The following is a 20,110-nucleotide window of genomic DNA, read 5'->3' on the forward strand; positions in this document are numbered from 1 at the left end:
CAGTGCAGAAGAATTGCACGAGCATTGTAAGATGTGGATTTAGAGTGCGGGAAACGTTTGGGGGAGAAAATATGGCTTTAAACAAAGTGTTGCTCCTTATCTGTCTGAGCCTGCAGGAAACTCTGCGAGCATTGTGTTGTAAGGTCTCTGCTTCCTGTTTGCCGTTGTTCCTCACTTACTCGTTCTCTTCTCCCTTTCTCTCCCCCCTTTCCCACCACCTGTGGTGTGAGTGATAGAGTTTATTCCCCATGGTAGGCGGACAACATCTGGTGCCCCCCCCTCCACCTCCCACCCAACCCCCCCACCCGCCTCCTCTCTCCTGACACACATCACGCTGCCAGCTCGACTCCCAGGCCACACCTCTGACAGCTGTGAGTCACAATGCTGTTCCTTAATCCAAGGTAAATGCCAAACACAGGAAACAGTCTTTAAATATCTCTGCATCGAAAGATACTTTTCCTGTAACAGCTCCTTTTATCATCACAGATCGACTTCTCTTTTAAATCCTGAAAACCGTCCGACTGACGCTCGTCCGACCGCGAGGGCCTCTGCAGCTCGACGCAAACGCGCGTGTTTGCGTACACCTTAATGCGCACAGCAGATGTCGACGGCGCGTTGATGACTTTAGCAGCGGCTCGCATGCATCTGTTGCTGTAAACATGTTGTTTTTTTTTCGTTTTGTCTGCATTCTCACGCTCTCGCCCTCTCTTTTCATGACTAGACACGCAGAAATGTATCCTGACACAGATTTATTGGGGTAATCTGCTTAGTAAGGGTCCCTCGCATCACACGACCCCCCCCCCCCCCCCCCCCCCCCACCACCACCACGGTGTCCGGACGACGCACTACAAACGCACACTTTTGACTTTGCCAAATTTATTTCAAGATATCCTGTGAGATCTGCTCAAATGCTCCCCTTCGGATGTGTTTAAAAATGCAGCATAGCCGAAGAGCCCGTCGTTCATCGGCTCTCACAACAATGGAGAAATCTGTTAGATAGGTGTTAAAAGATTATGCTCCTCCCTAAGCCAGAGATCAACGTGGCACGCTGCAGACAGGGCACAAAACAGTCGAGGCAAAGTGATAAACAAGCCATTTGCATAACGTTTCCGTGCATAATATCTCCTTAAGTAGATACTGCCTACAGGCTCTTAAGTGATGAGGATTAGGGTAGGAGGGGTGCGTCCATCCCCCTGGCACCCCACATAATGGAAAGGCCCTCTGTCTCCTTCTCCAGTTCTTCTAGGTGTGATTTCAGGGTCACGGACGCGGCGCGCTCGTCACTTGACCCCAGCGCAGCGAAAGTAATCTCTGAGACGCCGTTTGCAGCTCGGTGTCAAAAGGTCCTGACCCGCTTGCTTGAATTAACACTACTGTGGTGTATCACAAATCTTGTGTTTGTTGGTGGGATGAATGAGATTAATGGTAAGGTGCAATGTTGCGATATTTGCCAAGTGTAGGTTCGTCCTCACAGGGCAGTGGATTAGTGCGCTAATGTTCGCAAGCTAACCAAAGCTTGTTGCGGGTCATGAACTAAAGTAATGGATACAAATAAACAAAATGACCTGGTGAGTTATTATAATTCATCCTGGGGGGCGACCGTAAACATGTCTACGAAACGTAAAGAAAAACTACCCACAACCGCGACGTGAACTTGACGGTGCAGCCAAAAGAAACATGAATGGGTCGGAGCATCTTTAGGATTCATCCCCTGGGGACCATGAATGTCTGTACCTTTTAACAACTGAGTGTGGTCCAGTAAAGATTAGGGGAACACTGTCCTTTGAATTCATCCTCTGAGCACCATGAACGGTTGCACAAGATGCAAATCTATGCAAATCCATCAAGAGCGTACCGAGATATTCGTCAGTCGACATTTTGAACTGCTGGTGGTGTTCCATTAAAGGCCAGGGCGCCAGCAGTCTCTGGGATTCATCGTATTGTACCAGTTCCTGCACTAATCTGTCAACAGGAGCAACACACAGATTTGAAGCGGTGTTGCAGAGAAAGTCACAGGACCACCTGTGATTAGGATTTATCCTCAGGAGGCAATAAATGTCTGTACCAGATCCCACAACAACCCATCCAGTATTGGTTGAACTGTTCCAGTCTGGTTGCTCAAATGCACAGCTTTGTCCTCATATTGTCCTGGACAATTTCTTGTTTGAGGAGGGCACTCCATGTATCTTTCCAGTTTATTAGCAACAGGATACAGCTCCTTCTCAGGTCAGCTCAAATTCTAGCACCTTTCGGCCACTGCACTAAGTGATTCATGGGAATTCATTCCTGTGTGGATCTCTCTCACCCCTGCCTTACCTCGCAGCGCGACCCTGTTGTTCACATTCTTGACTTGTAGCCAGTTACTGCAGGAAAGCATAAAGCACATCTATGAATCCATTGTAATCGTGTGACTCGGGATGTACTGCCATGCTTTTTTTTTTTTTTTTTTTCCTGGATCAGTGGATTTGAAGTTAATCTGAATTAATGTTATAACCAGTGATGTATCGTTTGGATGTGAACCAGCTTAGGGTAAGTCAGTCTGTCCCAATTTTTAAGTAAAGCTTAAGTGTTTTGGGGCTTTTGTTGGCCAGCAAACACCCCCTCCCTGTCAATTTAGTTACTCCTGCTCTATTAAACCTGGCAGGGGTCCAGAAGCAGCGGACTAATCCCACTTTACCCTCCAGAGAGCGTCACAGGGGGTCCTCTGTCCTTATATCAGTAGCCTTGCTCCAGCAAACGTCAAAAAAAAAAAAAAAATTAAATAAATTGTCTTTCAGCTGATCTGCTGAGTGACTGTGACCAGTTTGATTAATAAATGGATTAATCTGGCCCACGTTTATGTATTTTATCAATCAGCTTATGAGAAATAGGAGCCTGCACGTGAACACAACTGTTTTTCTCCAGCAGTTCCACGTAAGGAACCCCTCTGTGAGGGGGAGTCATTTGTGGGAAAAGTGACGCCACATTTGTGAAGTCAGATCTCATTACAAGGAATTATTACAAAATCATTACAAAATATTGCACATGACGCCATTCTGACAGCTCATACAGTTCACTGAGTAATACATATTTATATATATATATTTATTCCTAATCACATTTTTGGACCTTTAAAATGCTCTAAATGTGTAGACTTTTTTTTATTTTTATTTTTTTAGATAGTATTGAAAAGAAATATTGAACGATTTAAGTTTAACAGTCTGATTATACCTGATATATATTATTTGCCTTTCTCTTGTTTGGACGGTTAAGCACAAAGATACAGCGGAGCCCCGGCACCTGTAAACGTTGCTAATTCACATGTTCCATCTCGTTTGGTACAAACAGTACATCGTGTTTTAATCCGTGCTCGTGTGCTGTACCATGAGATGCCTGTGAGCAGCTACTCCCTATTACGCCGATATGTTGTTTATTACTGATCTATGGAGGTGCTTGCACATAGATGTTGTTTTGTTTTTTCACTTCTGTGTCATCCTGTCTCATAATGTCAAGGAGGATTAACGCAACTTAAATGCACGGTAAGGTTCCACTAAACAGGCGTGTCGCGCAATTACGTTGTCTTATTTGACGTGGGTGGTTCTGATTCCAGTCTGTGTGGACTTAATCTTCACGAAATCTCACACCGTAAGTGCTTTCCAAGCACGCCGCCTCTCCACTATTGATGACTATTGATGATGATGGCTGACTTTTGGAATGTTGATCAACGTCATTTATAACCTGAGCATCAGTCACCCTAAAACGCCTATTGTATAAACATGAGTCAGATTTGATGATGCGAATAGAATTTTCCGTGTATTTGCCACAACCATGACCGGAATTAAGCCTTTAATGAATCACCAGTGAACTATCTTTAGGAACCGTTAAAGTCAGGAGGATACCACTTAACAAATACTCGGTGACTGAATGTTTGATCCAGTCCTTTGGCCTTTGAAGCATCTGTGTTTTCGCCTCATTTTAGTTTCACTCGGCTCGACATCAGTCCAGGCAGCAGCATATGTTTTTGCACGGTCTGATAAGTATCTAGTCAAACAGGAAGTGCTATCGCAATTGGCTGATTAACATGAGAACCTGATTTTACCAATGAATAAAAACTTTCCAAACAAACACAAGGCATCACAGCGCATCAGAGCAAACAAAAGCAAACAAACTCATCTCAGCTGAGAGGTTCTGTGCATACTGTTGCAAAGATACTGTTTACTTTAGATCAACATTGCCAATTAAGTGCAAAAGCGCAGCATAAATCCCCTGAGACTGTCGCGAGTGACACTCCGGCTGTTTGCGCCTTAGCTGCCGTCCTGTGAAATGGCACTGATATGGACGCTGTGTGAGTGTGTGGGAAAATGAGCTGCCTTTCCTGTTCGCTGAGAGAAAACACTCCAGAGAAAAATGGCAGGAAGTCTCCAGGGCCTTTTGATTCTGGCTAAGAGAGTGAGTCAGGGTACCTGTGGGCTGGGAGCTCTCATGATGACGGGCCGTCGTCAAAATGCGCCTTCAACGTCCAAATGTACCCAACATGTCAGAGAGCCACTTAACAGAAGGTCTACGACGTGTTGGATATTTTAATGGTTCATCATGAGATTATCATGAGAGAAAGGGCAGGTGGTATTATAGCATTCCTCTTAGGCTGGGCCCCGGCATGCTGCATGCTGTTCTTTTGACTTAATAGGAAACTTAATGGAACGGAGCCATCACCGACAAATGTGCTCCTTAAAAGCCACAAAGCAGAGAACGCAGAAACCAAAGCCAGGCCTATTTTATTTGCCAAGAATGTTTACCGGTTTTCCTTAGGTGCATGGCGGTACAAAATAAAATGTGTGTCTGTGTGCAGGAACAAGCAAAATATGAACCGTGCTTAAAGTCCAGAACAATAATCAGTAAATATCAATAAATATCACTATGCTTCATGCCAGTCATCTACACTTCCTCTACTGCCCTGTTTGAATGTCCTTCTCCATCATATATTATTATTATTATTATCACACATTTTGAACCTCTTACTCTTCAAACACACCTCATCTCTACCAACAGGGGGTGCCGGAGGCTTTCCCCTCGCCCTGCATCACTCCCACAGACGGCCTCAGGGCCCCCCAAAGGAAATTTCCTTCCCATTTTAACAGATAGAGGAAATTCCCACAGACACCTCTCGGTTCGCTATTCATTTCAGGGAAGAAGACCTGGGCCGCGCCTTAGTAATCGCTTGTCATTTCCTCGAGATCCTGGTTGTCCCTGATTTCATCATCTGGAATCACCAGTTGTTTACGTCTCACAACGGCTGCGGCGTGTCCTTTGGACATGTTGTGCAAAGCACATTGTTTTGGGCTCATGTTGTAATTCCAAATACAAACCAAGCAGAACGCATTGTAAGTTAGAGACATCTTCGTTGGGTGGCCCAGTCATGTGGAACAGTCTGCTATGCTGGGTGTTGTTTGTCCCAAAACAACCAGCTGCTCCTGCTTGCACAGTGTACGCACTACACTGATACCCCCTACTGATTCTTTTGGTCACTGGTATATTGAATAATTTAACTGTGCACTAGTGGCTAGGAAAGCATTGCTGAGGAAACACTTAAACTGCTCCCTGTGACCCTTGCACGGCTGCTCAGGTGAACTCTCTGTGTATATAAATGGACAGGCTAAAGGCAGAGAACAAATGTGCGCACATATACACGGCAAATACAGCTGACTTTGTAGTATGCAGTATGTCAGAGTTAACCACTGAGCAGAAAAAAATGAAACACCTGCTTCACAAGGTTTACACCACAACAGGTGTATACTTTGCGATGCTTAGAGCAGTTGACGACAGACACGCTGCCGACGTGGAAACAAGGCGGCAGAAACACCTTCACATTTGCACCTGCAGGGGCTCGTACACAGCCGTCTGCATCGCCCGCATTGTACGAGTGGCTCTCAGGTGTTTTTTTCGCTCCCCAGACTAGAAACTACACAATGCCACTTGTCCTCCTCCTTAATAGTGCTGTTAGCTCGAGTATCATTTAATGGGAGGTCTAGATCAGTGCCTCAATGCCTCACAACCAGCACAACAGAAACAAACACAACAAACACCTGGGGGCTGAATTCCCAACGCGAATTCCAAGCGCTTCACGCACGCTTGTTTCGCTCAAGTTTCGCTTATTCACTTTATTCGCCAAAAAGTTAGACGACAGACTTTCACAGTTGTGCGGTAAATATGAAGCAACACTCAGAGACGTCTGGTCTAGCTCTGTCCAAAGGTAGCAAAACACACAAATCACTGTCTTTGAAAGTAACACATTACATCTCGTACGTTTAAACCGACGTGTGACTTTTCCTCTACTACAATAAGTAGACGAGGGTTTTTGGTTGAGATGAAAATGTCTGAAAACTGTTTGATGGATTATTTAGTAAGTTATCAACAAGCTGAACATTAGCAGGTTCGCGACTCCAGTTCGCGATTGTACATACCATACCATACCATACCATACCATACCATACAATACCATACCATACCAACAAAATTTCAAAATACTTGTGTAGGTTTCAAGTTAAAACTCACAGACTGAGCAAGGTAACACCCAGCGACCAGGCCCAGGCAGCTGCTGATGGTCTCGGTGTAAATGACATTAGGGAAATGAAATCAAGAGCAGCAAAAGTGCTGTTGGTCTGGAATAGGGGAGACTAATGAAGCAGGGGGCTGCAGCTTTAATTTCGTCAAGCCTGAATCAGCCCGGAGTCCTGCTCCGCGCAGATTGGATTAAAAGGTCCAGAGGACTTGAGTCATGCTCTGTTTGCTTGAGAAGAAACAATTTTCGCTTCAACCACAAGTGATGATGAATGATTCAGATCCGCGGCGTTGATCCCTGTACAGTGATAGATGAGTTCAAACTGTGCCCCTCTGAGGCCCGAAACCAGACGACCGTCAGCACATGCCCAAGCCACAAACCACTCTCTGCCTTTTGATGTGAGCTGCCCTCTCGGTGAAATACATACCATATGGAATATTACCTTTCTATTTTCTTGATTGATGTAGAGCCGAAAGAAGGCATGCGCTTTACTGCCAAATCATTACCCATTGTTTGAGCGCCATTAATGGATGGGCTTCCTTTTGCGGCGAAGTCACCTCCATGACCGCGCAGCACTCACGTCCACTGGCAAGAGCCCAGAGAGTGGTGAGTTGACCCCCAGCAGGCGGTGCTGACCTCCCCCGTGTTGAGAGCGCCGGGGCTCTAAAGCGGATGGACTCCATTAGCAGCCCAATCACTTTCTCTTTAACGCTCCTCCAGGGCGACCTCCAGCCCTCCGCTGACCGAGCCAAGGCCAAGGGTCAGGGTTCAGACTGGGTGCACATTAGCATGCAGGTGGAGGCTCTCAAATGCGTCGGTGGAAACAATGTTTTTGGGGACGTGCGACCTCCCTCTCCACTTTGTGGTATTCCTCCTAATCGGTCCTGTTGGGCAGATAAAGACGGACATCTTTGCCTGGAGAGCAAGTGACTTCAGGAAAGGTGATGACATTGGTGAGGGATTTATAACATAGAGACACTGTGTATCCATGTGTTAAAATTTGGATTAGATTTTAATGACAAAATAATAAGAAACAAGACATGTGGAGATGTTTGCTCACACACCTTTGCGAGCTGGTATCTTCTAACGTCAAGGCTTTATGTTCCCTCTGCACCACGCTGAGGAGCCCTGACACTGAGGTGAGGGGCGTTTATCGATTGATATATTTTTTTATTGCTGCAGCTCTAATGAGACATGCAAGAGTGAGTTGTAAATCGCAATGCTCTGATGCAGCGTAACCGAGTTTTCACTGCAAACGCATAAATAAATGAATGGCCATTTCAGCCACCGCCGACACCTCACAAAGAGCCTTTGTAAAGCAGCAGATTTCTTAAAGCAGCAGCAGTCGGCCCGCATACCGGGAGAAAATGTTGATCTTGAAGTACGGCGTGTTTGGCAAGACACCAAAAATAACACGTCTCTGAGTGACAGCATAAAAAAAACACTGTATGGGCGGAGAGGATAATCCTCGCCTCAGGTGATGAATGGAGAAAACTAAACGTCATACGGACAGAGTTACCGAACACTGTTTTCTATAAGTTCTAATACAATATAATAATCTCTTCTTATAACCATTGGCCAAACCAGTTCAAACAATGAACAGAGAACAAATTAATTGGTGGGCGTGGACTCAGAACCCGAAGAGATATCCAATTCCCAATCATCACTTTATATTTGTTGCCAACTTCTACCTGAACTTGATGTTCAGATTACCATGCCGTGCTGTAGGGTTAGGGTTAGGGTTGTGTGACTCACTGTTGTCTGCCTGCCTAACGGAAACATACAGACAACAAAACAATGAGTACTTGGACAGCCTTTCTCTGAATATAAAAGCATTTTTGTTTTGTTTTTCAGTGATTAGAAAGACACTCAAATAGCTGCTTTGTATATCAGGTTTCATTTTTCTTATTATGTACCAGGATTCAGTGCCGTAGCTACATAATGGCAGATCATCGTGATATATTCGCATCAGTACTTTCTGTCTACACGGATCAGGCGTAACATTAAAACCATCGACAGGAGAAATAAATGGTGTTGACCATCTAGTGGGAGTTTAATTCTTCTTCTGGGAAACTATTAGACCTGGCTTTTGTGTGGATGTTATGTACCACCCACCTAGACCAGACCAGGCACCCCCACCCCCATACTAACACTAGACACAAAAACAGTTTAGGAACAACTAAAAAAAAACATGAAAAACAACGTGTTGACCTGGCCTCCAAATTCACTAGATTAGAGAGATTCACTAGCTCCCTCCCCTCAACATAAGACCCAAAGGCCCCCACTAACAACACTGTGTTGCCAGACACCACAGTACACACTCAGAAGGCTCATTCCCATCCTCTGACGAGTGGTCATCAAGGTGGTCACAGTGTTACGCCTGATAGGTGCATACACGTCTTTTATATGTTCAGAGGCCTCTTTCAAACACATGCTCCCTCACCCTTTCTTTCCTTTTGGAGCTCAAACCTTTGACCCACTTTTCGCTGATTTCTAGGAAAGCCAGAGCAGCGTCACAGAACTGTGCCGCTTTGAAAAAAAGTGGCCTTGTTTGTCTGCGGTTACTTTTTTTTTTTTCAGTCTGACATGTGGCATGTGCTGCACATGTTGCAGCAATGTGATCAGATGGGAAGAGAAATCCTAAATGTGCACACACATACACACAAACACACACACACGCCTGCCTCCCGTCCCTCAGTTGAACTCATAGTGTATTGGAGGGGTTGGCAGTCTTTCATGGTCTCTTGCCTCTAGTGCTGGCTGTATGCACTCCCGTACACAGGTTACTCACACCACCAGCTCCACTGAAGGTTATGTGTTTTTTTGTTTTTTTTGTTTTTTTTTTTGTTCTTGATTGTCCTTCAAGTGCTCCTCAGGTTTCTTTACAATGAGAAAAATTTTAGCATTTTGTGTGTTTGAGAAATACTTGGTTGCACAACAGGGTTCTTAGGAGAGTTTTTTCCTGACGCTTTGAAAGGAAAATGTGTTTGAGACTGCTGTTTGTGACAAAAAAAAAAAACAGCGTCCAGTTTTCCCTTTCACATGTGTGCACTGTAAAAGCGTCTTCCCCGGGCAGCCTGCAGCCCTCGGAGGACAAGCATTTCCCCTCTGCCAGCGCCGCATTCCTCGGCCACGTGATACGGGAACACGAGTATACATCAAGCATTCGACCACAAACATAAATATATAAGTGGTGAACGGGGGGCTGTTTAAAAACAGCCAAGAAAGGCAAGCCAGTTTTCCCCACACAGATTTCCTGTGTTTTTAATCAAATACATTAAAAAATATGTACAATGTCATTTTATAACCACAGTTTAAACATCACGAGTTTAAAAAATAGAAGGACGACATTTGAAAACATCACCGTAACCCGATTCAGCTTGTATACAGTATGTGGTAAGGTGTGTGCAATTTACATACTGTATTTAAATAAGGAAAAAAAAATAGATGGTCAGAAGTAGAGAACCTTCCTCATAATCTCTATTAAGCACCAAACGTCCTTAAACTTGTGCGAGAGGACTTCATTTCCCAGTAGTGCTATGTGAAAAACAAAGTTTTTATGATATGGAGTGCGTTGCGCAATCTTCTACATCACTCCCAGCAGGGATTCTTCTTGTTCGGGGAATTTAATCCCTCCACAGTCCCGGAAAATGTTCAAAACAGCCGCTTCTATGGAGAAGAGGTGCTCGTCCTCCGCCTCGGGACAGCGCAGCCTCATGAACTCCGCCAGTCTGATCAGGTATTCGCTGTTGCGGCCCGTGTTGCCGCTGCACATGGAAATCTGGGCGGCAATCTCGGCGTCCGAGGCCGGGCCGAGGTAGATGGGGTTGTCGGACGTGGCGATGTAAACAAGGGCCAGCAGCGGACCCTGACCCTTCTCCCTGGGTATGAATTCCACCATCTCCGTTACGTAACCCCCCAAAACAACCTCTCTCATATTTAGGTACTGGAGTGACTCATCCATCTGGGACTCGGTCACTTCGTAGGCCATCCCCCATGTGCAAGCCTGCGAGGAAAGAAGAATATATAGTTACATATATGTAGTACGTGTGAAGTTACAAATAGACAGAATATGACATATTCTGACATCAAGTGGAGTCTGATCATGACTAACTGAACGCACACATGACTAAGAAAAGTGGAAAGTTTGGGTGACGGATTTATCACACGGAGCTCATAAAGTAGGACATGATCAGACAGCCTAGCTAAAAACAGGTTCATTGGGGTGATTTCTCTGTTTGCTACTTAGGACTACAGTTGAATTTACAATTCTCGCCGTCGTTTTCATTCTCTCGTGACAGTAAGAATACACGGAATATGGACAACACAAGTGCCAAGGAGTTTCAAAACAAAACCACATACCTCCTGATCTTCCACCAGTGTGACCACTCTGCCTGGCTGTGGAGGGCAAAACAAGCAGAAATGAGAACACGGCAACCCAGCAGATCTTACAAGAAAGCCAAAGACACCAGGAGTCACCTGATGTCACCTGGAAATACAACAACAGCGGTGTCCAATGTTCTGAGACAGCTCTCACCTTTTCCTTATCCCCTCGATAGAAATCATCTCCCTGCCAGAACCGCCTCTTGTATCCTTTAATGTGTCCGACTTTGCTTTTCTTGTACGAAAAACCTGGTTTCCACACTAAGGAGCCATATCCAAATATCCACATGCTGCTCTTCTCCTTAATCATTTCCTGGACTTTCATCGTAGGCACTCTTAAAAAGATAAAAAATAAAAAAAATAACGTGGAGGCCGTCTGTCAATAAACAGCTGATGATTTCCTATTTTCAAGTAGCATCCGAATGCATCTGCCTTTACTGTCCCTACTTCTCCCGGTGCACACACACGTGTATTTGTTGTCCAGGGTACGTCAGAGCGACACGGCCTCGGCCAATTAAATCTCCGCAAGGGCGGGGCTTAGAGAACAGATAAACCAATGAAAAGACTTCCTGGTGGAGACAACAACTTCAGGAGCCCCTCGACTTGGAAAACAAATACATGAGTCTGCTCCGAGAAGAAACGCAGAGAAAAGCACTAGATTTGAAATTGAGCTGAACAATGTAACATGTATATTTCTTAATTATTATTGTCGCGGAGAAATATACGTTTCTTTCATAAATATAAAACAACGTTATCCCCTTTTTAAAACTGTGATAGCGCCTATTATACCGTGAAGTGTCAAACAGTCTGTTGTCTCCCAGCAGGTAATCACATTACCTATAAATAGACGGGACTGTTATATCTGTGCTCTCTTAAGCTCATTAGGTGTCTGTGTTCAGAGGAGATGTGTCTAACACCATTGTGCCCGTGCGGACTCAGACAAACCCAGGCGGTACGTGATTGGTGGGGGACATTTCTCTCCCGTCCGCCTCTTCCCGCGTCTTATATGCCACGAGCTGGGAGGTGAAGGAGGAAAGAGGCTCCTTTCTTGCAGCTTCAAACTAAACTTGCTGCCACCAAGTGGCTGCGAAAGTCATAGCTTTGTTACTGAGGCTGTTGAGACGCACCGACCTGATGCTTTGAGATTAGCTGCAGGCTGAAGGGCTCTCCGTTTGCTCCAGGCTTAGGCTCCAAAAGTGAAAGTGTGGATTTTCTCAGTGACACTGTCACAAGCTCGGTTTGCAGAGTTTCCTCATCTTATTGGTGATTCTTAATTTAGTTTTTCGGATGCCTGTCCAGGCTGTACCTTGCCTCTCGGAGTTGAATGAATGGATGCATGCACACATCCTTGCATCCATTCATTCATCCACCACTGGTTCCTTACTAGTGTCTAAGCCCTCCTAATAAGGGTGGCGCTAAAGATCTGAGCCTGAAAATTAGATGAAATCATGATGACACACTTTCTGGATAATTGAAATCCTGCACTTTTTCTTTCTTTTTTTTTTCAGTGAGTCCCATCAGAACTGCTAACAGCTAACTGATAAGCTAATCCTGGCTGATTCTTGTTTTTCTTGTTTTTAGAGTTGGAGCATCACTACTTTATGAATGAAGCACGTGTCTGAGAAAACGACAAAAAAGGTCAAACTGAAGAACATGTTGATGTTTAAAACCTGGGTTTTTACAGTAAAGGTTGGATTCAGGTTAAGTGCTTAGTTGAGATGGCTAGGGTTAGGATCAGAGGATGCTTTGCGCCAATGTGAATGTTTGTGTGTTTGCGTGGCCGAGCGAGCTGGTCGGCTCAGCTTTTCTTAGATAAAAGTAGGCCCAAAGGAAAAAAAAAAGGGTCGAGGACCACTGATGTAGACATACTGTACAGAAGGAGTTAAGCTGAAAGACCACAAGGATTCTTTATTATCACATACAGATTCTTTAAATATATATCTTCTTGTCTGCGTATTTCCTTACATGGCTGCCAATTACAATGCTGTCCACTGAATGATTGCTAGCACATCACACCGACACAGATGTCACGGACATAGACATGGAGTCACCAGAAATGCTACCAGGCCAAATATGACTGGATCTATCTACAGACACTTCCACACCAGCTGACATGGATCAAGCCTCTACATGATTCCATAACATTTAATGTAGGATCTCTATTCCACCACATGTACACTCAACCAGTGACAAACAAACAGTGTACCAGATAAGTATTCCTTGTTTCTTTTTCTTTCTTTCTTTCTTTTTTTTATAACAAATAATTATAATAAAACAACAAAAAACACTTTAAAAATAAATTCACCTTTTTTGGGGGCGTCGACTTAAAAACAGATGTACAAGCCATACTTCTAATCTCAACATATAAATATACAGTATATACAAAATAATTTTATAAAACATAGAAAGAGAAAGATCAGTGCTTCATATACTTAAATTACTAATGAAATACTAATCTTACAAAATAACATTATTGGTTCAGTAATTTCCATTGAAGGCGTCCTTGGTACGATAGTCACTTCATGTGTTTCTTTGTCTTCATTTAAGGGTGATCTTGCATAAAACAAGGCCTTATCGTGAGCCTCCCTGCATGGCGCTTTAGCATATTGCATCTTTTGATCTTTAATTGTTACCTCCACGTCGCTGTGCAAAGGAATCAAGATAAGGCAGAGCATCTTAAATACATATATAAGGCTTTGTGATCTAGGCTGCATACATTCTTTATAAAAACGGATTTGATTTTACAAAACTGACCCCAAATATCCCCACACAAATGAACCGTTTTCAGTAGTTTTTGAGTCCCTTTTTGATTTAATGCTAGTTTTCGTTTGCATAACGCATTGCAGGTCACAGGGAACACAAATGTCTGGCTCCCTCCACGGTGTCTCTCTGGCAGTACATTGATTAGTTTGATTGCCGATTACTGCAATTGTCTGGAGAGGAGGACGTCAGGACGGTCCTCTTCTTCTTCTAGTCAGCACGCAGGCACAAACGTCTCGGCCCGTCGCCCTCGGGCAAACTTGGACGGAAGCCGGAAAAAGGGTTCGAGTCGAAAAAGGCGCATCCGCGAGCCAGGTTTGCTCATTATTTCCCGCAGTCTTTTTTACATTCTCGCGCAGGTTAGTAGCTTTAGTCCTATTGCATTCAGAGAGCACACGAGCTCCATCCAGTTATCAAGTTTTCAAGAGCAGCAACTTGCATTTAAATAAATCCCAGTCTCTACACACTTGTAAACAGTCCACAAGAAGTCCAATGTTGACAGTGAATAATGTCTTCCATTTATTATACCTGGAAGAGGAGAAGATGAAAGAAACTTAGAAATAAGCTCAGCAATAAACGCAGCATAATTTCAGGTGAAATAGACTTAAAGACTTACCTCAGTTGCAATGATGCATTCGTTTTTCTCCTCTCCTATTACAAAGACAGACTGGTACATTGAATCTCTGGAAGAATATATTGTAGATATTCTACACTCTGGCCTTTCACTGTAACATAAAGAAACACCACGTCAGACATAACGTCGATACCAGGTTAAAATCAATACTGACACTTAACCTCTGCCTGTGCTCTTACCTGTACATTCTACTCAAATGTTTTTTGTCTTCTATCGTCTTTTCACAGTTTTCATCTTTGTCCAGAAGGGACAGTTCGTCCTTGTACCCCGTGGAGGATTTATAGTCCAGGTGGTAGTGGTTGATGTATTTGTGATTCGACTTTTCCCTGGGACACTCCACCTCCAAATCCATCTTTTTATTAGTGTTCTTGAGCTCTAGAGTAGAGATGAGGTTCTCTTTCTGAAAGTCGGCCTTGGAGAGGTTGTTCATGGTCTCCGAGTCCCGCTCCTTGCTCCTGTGCTTCCTGATGTGACGTATGACCACCGCCGCCATGCAGAGAAGCACCAGCAGGGCCACCGTGCCCACACCCAGCATGATGGCCGCCACGTTCAGCTTAGGGCTGGGGTCGGGGTCGGAGTTTTTTTGAGGGGGGTCGTTGCTGGTTTCGCACCGGGGCCCGCTGTAGCGGGCGGGGCAGGCGCAGGTGAGCTGGCGCTTGGCTCCGACGGCGCAGGTGCCGCCGTTGAGGCAGGAGTGGGAGGCGCAGCGGTCTGTGGGTTTGTCGCAGCGGCGGCCTGTGTACCCGGGCGGACAGGTGCAGGTGTAGTCGTTGATGCGGTCGATGCAGGTGGAGCCGTTGGCGCACGGGCTGCTGGCGCACTCGTTGATGTTGATCTCGCAGCGCTGTCCCGTGAAGCCCGAGCGGCAGCTGCACAGTCTGAGGTTACCTTGAACCACACAATGTCCACCTGCGGAAAGCATTGCAGATTCACTTTAATGCGCGTAAACATAAAGCGTAGAATTACTTTTGATGCGATAAAAACTGAAGTGTTACCGTTGGTGCATTGCAGCGAGGTACATTTATCCATTTTCTTCTCACAGTTGAGTCCAGTGTATCCCGCTGGACACTCGCACACGTAGCTGTTCCCGTTATCCCTCTCTTTGCACTTGCCGCCGTGGAAGCACGGCGTGTCCGCGCAAGTCAGCTTCCTGTGCTCGCACTGCGGCCCCTCGAACCCCTGCGGGCACACACACCTATAGCCGTCCTCGGAGTCCTGCGAGGGGGGGGGGGGGGAGAAGAAGTTTGACGTTTATCAAAAAGCTCCGTGTCAAATGTTTTATTTTATCGTATCCTGTTCGCGACTGCCCCAGCGAACCCCATTATCCTTCGCCTGAATTCTATTTACAGTACGCGGCCTGTGAACTGGGTCATCTACTGACTTGACAATCGATAGCATCCTCCTGGACAAGGCAGATAGACCGAGGCAAAAACAAAAACAGGAAGGCCTGTGTTGTGGGAAAGGAGAGAGAGAGACTTCCGGACTCACCAGGCAGTGGCCTCCGTTGTGGCAGGGCCGGCTGTCACACTCCCTGACCTCCGAGTCGCAGTTAACTCCAGTGAAGCCCGGCAGGCAGGCGCAGGTGTAGCTGCCCTGGCCCGTATTCATACACGTAGCCCCGTTGGCACAGGGCTTGTGGTGGGTGCAGTAGTTCAGATCTGTAAACAAATGGGTGGAAACGTCACTAACGGAACCGAAAGCGAGGCCACGCAATGGAGCAGCCTCATCGAATCCAGTTTCTTTCCTTTCCGCTATTTCCACGTTCAGAGGAGGGCACAAACCTTGGTTACAAAAGATGCCTCCCCAGCCTTCTTTGCAGGTGCACTGCCACGGCTCTTTACAGGTACCATGTTTACAGGTCGGATGGAGTTTACACACATCACAGAAGAGTCCCTGCCAGCCCTCTCTGCATCTGTCCACACAGGAAACACGACAGTTAGCTCAGGCATAAGCAAGACAATATCTGAAACAAGGGTATATTTATTCCACTCTTTTTGAACTATTTTGGCTCAAAACGTTAAGCTTTGGCATTTTGTGAAGGCCTACATTACAGAGCAAATACTCACTTGCACTCTCCAGGTGACGTGCAGTTTCCATTCCTTTCGTTGCAGCCTTCCAAACAGATAGCTGTAAAAACAAATAATAATGATAAACAAATACATAAATAACATGAATATTTAATTATTACATAAACTACCAATATTATCGCCAATAAATTACAATTCAGTGGAAAAGGTTCACTGGCTGATAAGGCCGTGTGTGACGCGCTAGGTAACGGGCGGCTGGAGAGCAGCAGATGCTCGTCCTGAGAAAAGCGGGACAGCTGCCGCCATTGTTGTGGGTGGTCGGTTCGAGTCCCGCTAGCAGCTGCTGTTTCTACACCGACTCAACAATGGAGGCCGCAGTTTAGTGGCGCGTGGCGGGCGATAATGCCGCGATTAACCCCGACGCGTGCTACTGAGCGACCGCCGCCCTGAATCCAAACCGCACGCGAACCAGTGGGAAAATGCAAGTAGGGCCCTGTCTTCAATTTTCCGGTGTGTCACACGGAAAACACACAACTGTGATCGTGCAACAGGTAATTTAAAGGCTTAAAACATTTTTTTAAAAAGTGTCCAGGGGTAGGATTTAGTTGTACACGGACTAATTACATTAGAAATTAAAACGAGGGTAAATGTTTTCAAACTTTACGCGCTATGAAGCCGAAGTCTCGTTTGATATCTGACTTATCGCGACATTTAAAAAAAAAATAATAGTAAGAAGAAAGGTGAAACAGAAAAGTGTCCATATGGTGTCTTTTACTCTTGCTTACGTTCTTGGCAGTATTCTCCCTTCCATCCCGGTAGACAGGCTTTTTGCCCGTCAGGCTTGCAGGTGTAGTGGCCAAAATGGTCGTCTCTCGGAGCGCACATTTTGGAACAAGTGTCCCCGTAGTAATTTTCATTGCAGATGAACCGGTATGAGTACCTTAGCTCCGTCTGCGTCCCGTTCTGCACTTCCTGGGACCACCCAGGCCCTATTCCCAACTGTCTTTGGATGGCAAAAGAGCTAATCAAGAATTCGGGGTTGGTGGTGTCTGTGGAGAAAAAAAGGGGGAAAAGAAAACACCACATTTTAGTCACATTAAAGCACTCTCACATGAAGCATAGCTTTAAATGTTCTCTATGGAGCAATTCATATATATAGCAAATATTCATTTATTCATTTAAGACAATACACAACCTGAGTACTGAAATTTCCTCTTTCCTTCACATGTGACAATTGTTATGAAGGTTCTAACAGAAAAGGTGTAAAATCCAGGAAAAGGCTGTCAAGGGGACTTTTTTTTCCGTTTTTGGCAAGGTTTCATTTTCTCTCTCAAGCCGTGTACACTTTCCCATGCACGCCAAAAATAAATCAGGGGAAGTGCAATTGTGTTGGAGGGGTTTGATTGTAAAGAATTGTCGTGTGACTCACAAGGCATCCTCACAAACACGAAGCCGTGACGCTTAAAGCCAGATGCATTTGCCAGCACTTAACAGCGAGGGGGTTACTGATTAAAAATGTGGGCTAGGTTCAGAAGTAGTGTGAACTGTACAGACACCGTGTCTCCCTCTAGTGGCGGAGACGTGGCTTGCATGTGCTCACCTCCAGGCTGATCCGCTGCAGGAGAATACCAGGCTTCAAAAACTAACGAGAAAGCACCCTGCGGAGATGAAAATCGGACATACACTTCATTCAAACATGTATTCATATATATTTTGTAGTTTTGTTCACTGAAATAGCATTTCTGGGGTCCTGTAAAGAAATCCAATATAATAAACGAGTAAATAATTCATCAAATGTTATAATGGGTGCTGCCATAATTGCACCGTTTTCTCTTTCTTTAAGAGTTTGGTTTTAATGACACTAAAAATTATGTACTGGAACTGACAGATATATTTATACATGACAACAGTGCGACATTGTGTCTATTTTCAAAATATTTTTTCAGGAAATTATATTTTTTTCTTTTTTTTCATTTCTACAATGAAAATATCAATGAAATATCTTTTCATTGTAGGATATGTCAACATAGCATTAAATGTTCTCTTTATGTAAATAGTAAAAAGTGTGAGAAGCCGACAGTGGGACAGGTGCTCTTACCGGCCAGGTGAAATTGAGCGGCAGACGCAGCCTGGCGTCCTCCTGGATGCTAAACGAGTCGGTGCCCAGAACAGGCGTGGTGGCTTTGCCAAATATGCAGTTTCCAGGAGACACCTCCGTCTGGAAGTTCTTCAAACAAACCCTGAAATAAGTCCTGCAGCCGGCCATGCTGCAGCTGAGTCCATTTGCCAGCAAACCTTTAGAATTTTGAAAATGATGGAGGTCTATCTCGAACACACCTGATCCCAAAACCTACAAGGAAACAAACAAGGAGCACAGAATAGTAATTCATTCTATTTCTTTTTATTCTCGTTGTTTTTTAAAATAGCTAGGTCGTAATGTAAAGATTATATATGTGTACCTGAGTAAATAATGTTATAACTATTGCCAGGATAGAGGCGAACCAAACGGCCATCCTTTAGAGTTTTATGTGCGTATCCTTGAAAAATCAGTTTGTCCTCCCACAAAGTAACGCTCCTATTCCAATAGTGGCGATTGAAAAAAAAAAACGAATGGGTGGTGAAACAAAGTGATCAGAATAAATATAATCCTTCTTCCAAAGCCCGTAGGACAAGATCCAGCTCCGCAATCCGTATCCAGAAGAAGAAGTTGGAAAAGACCGAGTTATCCAGTGCTTGAGGTTAGACTAATATCAGTAACGTCAATATCCACAAGTGAGTCATTCTGCGGTCTTTATGTTGCCCATCCATCGTGCCGGTCTGGTGTTGTTTGAGTTTGTTGTGCTGATGCGGGGCTTGCGTGGCAGACAGTGATGTGAGCATGTGGCGCAGCATCAGCGCATAGTGACTCCCAGTGAAGGATGTTTGACGTCCCTCCCAGTTTATATACCACCGTGCAGTGTCATTACTGACATTGTCAGTCACTAAACACCGCCCCCTCTCCCCTCCACTTCTTTTTTTTTCTTTTTTTTTCAGGAGCAGTTTCAATTCTCTTCTCATTTCCCTGCTTGCAATAAAACTTTACGCACAGATTGTTTGTCATCGAACCAAAAAAATAATAATAAAATAAAATAAATTTTATAAACAAATAAGTAAAAAATGTAAGTAGACGCGAAACAAAATTGTTTTAATTTATTGTAGTAATAGTAATCACGTGCACTGTTGGCCATTCGAGACAGAATCCTTCCTAGAAACAGTGCGCGATAATAAAATCTGTCTTCAGGGGTCACTGATTGTGCGTCTCTGCGCGTCTTCTGTGCCTCCTGGATTTCTGACCTCTCGGCCTCCTTCCTTGTTCCTGCTGTTTATTTTAGAAGATGGGGGTGGGAGATAGCTCCATGTATGATAATGGATTTACAATGTAAACACAACGTGTCGCTCATAAATCAGCTGAGGTACCCGCGCCTTCCTCACAAAACTGATGCGTAACCGAGTAAAAAAAAAAAAAAAAAGTCGTATTGTAAAGCGCTGAAAATAATATCGTGCTCAAATATTTACACACGCTTCAATTAGGCTTTATTGATTACTATCATTTGGCACTTATCAATTGTATAAGGATAGAAAAACATCTACATGCTGTGCCGCACATAGAGGAAGGAAAGGAGAACATATATGTTTATTATTCTTCATAAAAATGCCTGCACTTTATTTCACATCTCACAGTGCTCCTAAATGAAAGTGTGCTTTGTATAAATTAACAGTGTTTGTTGA

General features: G+C 44.6%; 2 protein-coding genes across 2 annotated transcripts; both read right to left on the reverse strand.

The window, feature by feature from the left end:
* Positions 1 to 9,775: 9,775 nt before the first annotated feature.
* LOC125023865 (glutathione-specific gamma-glutamylcyclotransferase 1-like) lies at positions 9,776 to 11,385 on the reverse strand. Its single transcript, XM_047611401.1, has 3 exons — positions 11,076 to 11,385; positions 10,901 to 10,936; positions 9,776 to 10,544 (listed from the first exon to the last, which is right to left on the reverse strand). Exons 1-3 carry the CDS (start codon positions 11,244 to 11,246, stop codon positions 10,125 to 10,127), a joined length of 627 nt encoding a protein of 208 aa, XP_047467357.1. The 5' UTR covers positions 11,247 to 11,385; the 3' UTR covers positions 9,776 to 10,124.
* Positions 11,386 to 12,803: 1,418 nt separating this feature from the next.
* Positions 12,804 to 19,306, reverse strand: LOC125024211 (delta-like protein 4). Its single transcript, XM_047611947.1, has 11 exons — positions 18,802 to 19,306; positions 18,441 to 18,692; positions 17,943 to 18,000; positions 17,128 to 17,391; positions 16,382 to 16,442; positions 16,097 to 16,227; positions 15,804 to 15,973; positions 15,311 to 15,530; positions 14,495 to 15,224; positions 14,298 to 14,406; positions 12,804 to 14,209 (listed from the first exon to the last, which is right to left on the reverse strand). The coding sequence occupies exons 1-11, from the start codon at positions 18,853 to 18,855 to the stop codon at positions 14,204 to 14,206; spliced, it is 2,055 nt and encodes a 684-aa protein (XP_047467903.1). The 5' UTR covers positions 18,856 to 19,306; the 3' UTR covers positions 12,804 to 14,203.
* Between the last annotated feature and the right edge of the window lie 804 nt (positions 19,307 to 20,110).

The sequence above is a fragment of the Mugil cephalus genome, chromosome 17 (assembly GCF_022458985.1).
Source record: "Mugil cephalus isolate CIBA_MC_2020 chromosome 17, CIBA_Mcephalus_1.1, whole genome shotgun sequence".
NCBI lineage: Eukaryota > Metazoa > Chordata > Actinopteri > Mugiliformes > Mugilidae > Mugil > Mugil cephalus.

Excerpts from the sequence above, each read along its gene's own strand:
- LOC125023865 (XM_047611401.1), bottom strand. The coding sequence starts at position 11,246 with ATGAAAGTCCAGGAAATGATTAAGGAGAAGAGCAGCATGTGGATATTT. Across the intron at positions 10,937-11,075 it reads ATCGAGGGGATAAGGAAAAG|CCAGGCAGAGTGGTCACACT; the intron begins GTGAGAGCTGTC and ends TGCCCTCCACAG. Across the intron at positions 10,545-10,900 it reads CACTGGTGGAAGATCAGGAG|GCTTGCACATGGGGGATGGC; the intron begins GTATGTGGTTTT and ends CTTTCCTCGCAG.
- LOC125024211 (XM_047611947.1), bottom strand. The coding sequence starts at position 18,855 with ATGGCCGTTTGGTTCGCCTCTATCCTGGCAATAGTTATAACATTATTT. Across the intron at positions 18,001-18,440 it reads CGCTCAATTTCACCTGGCCG|GGTGCTTTCTCGTTAGTTTT; the intron begins GTAAGAGCACCT and ends TCATCTCCGCAG. Across the intron at positions 15,974-16,096 it reads AGGCATCTTTTGTAACCAAG|ATCTGAACTACTGCACCCAC; the intron begins GTTTGTGCCCTC and ends ATTTGTTTACAG.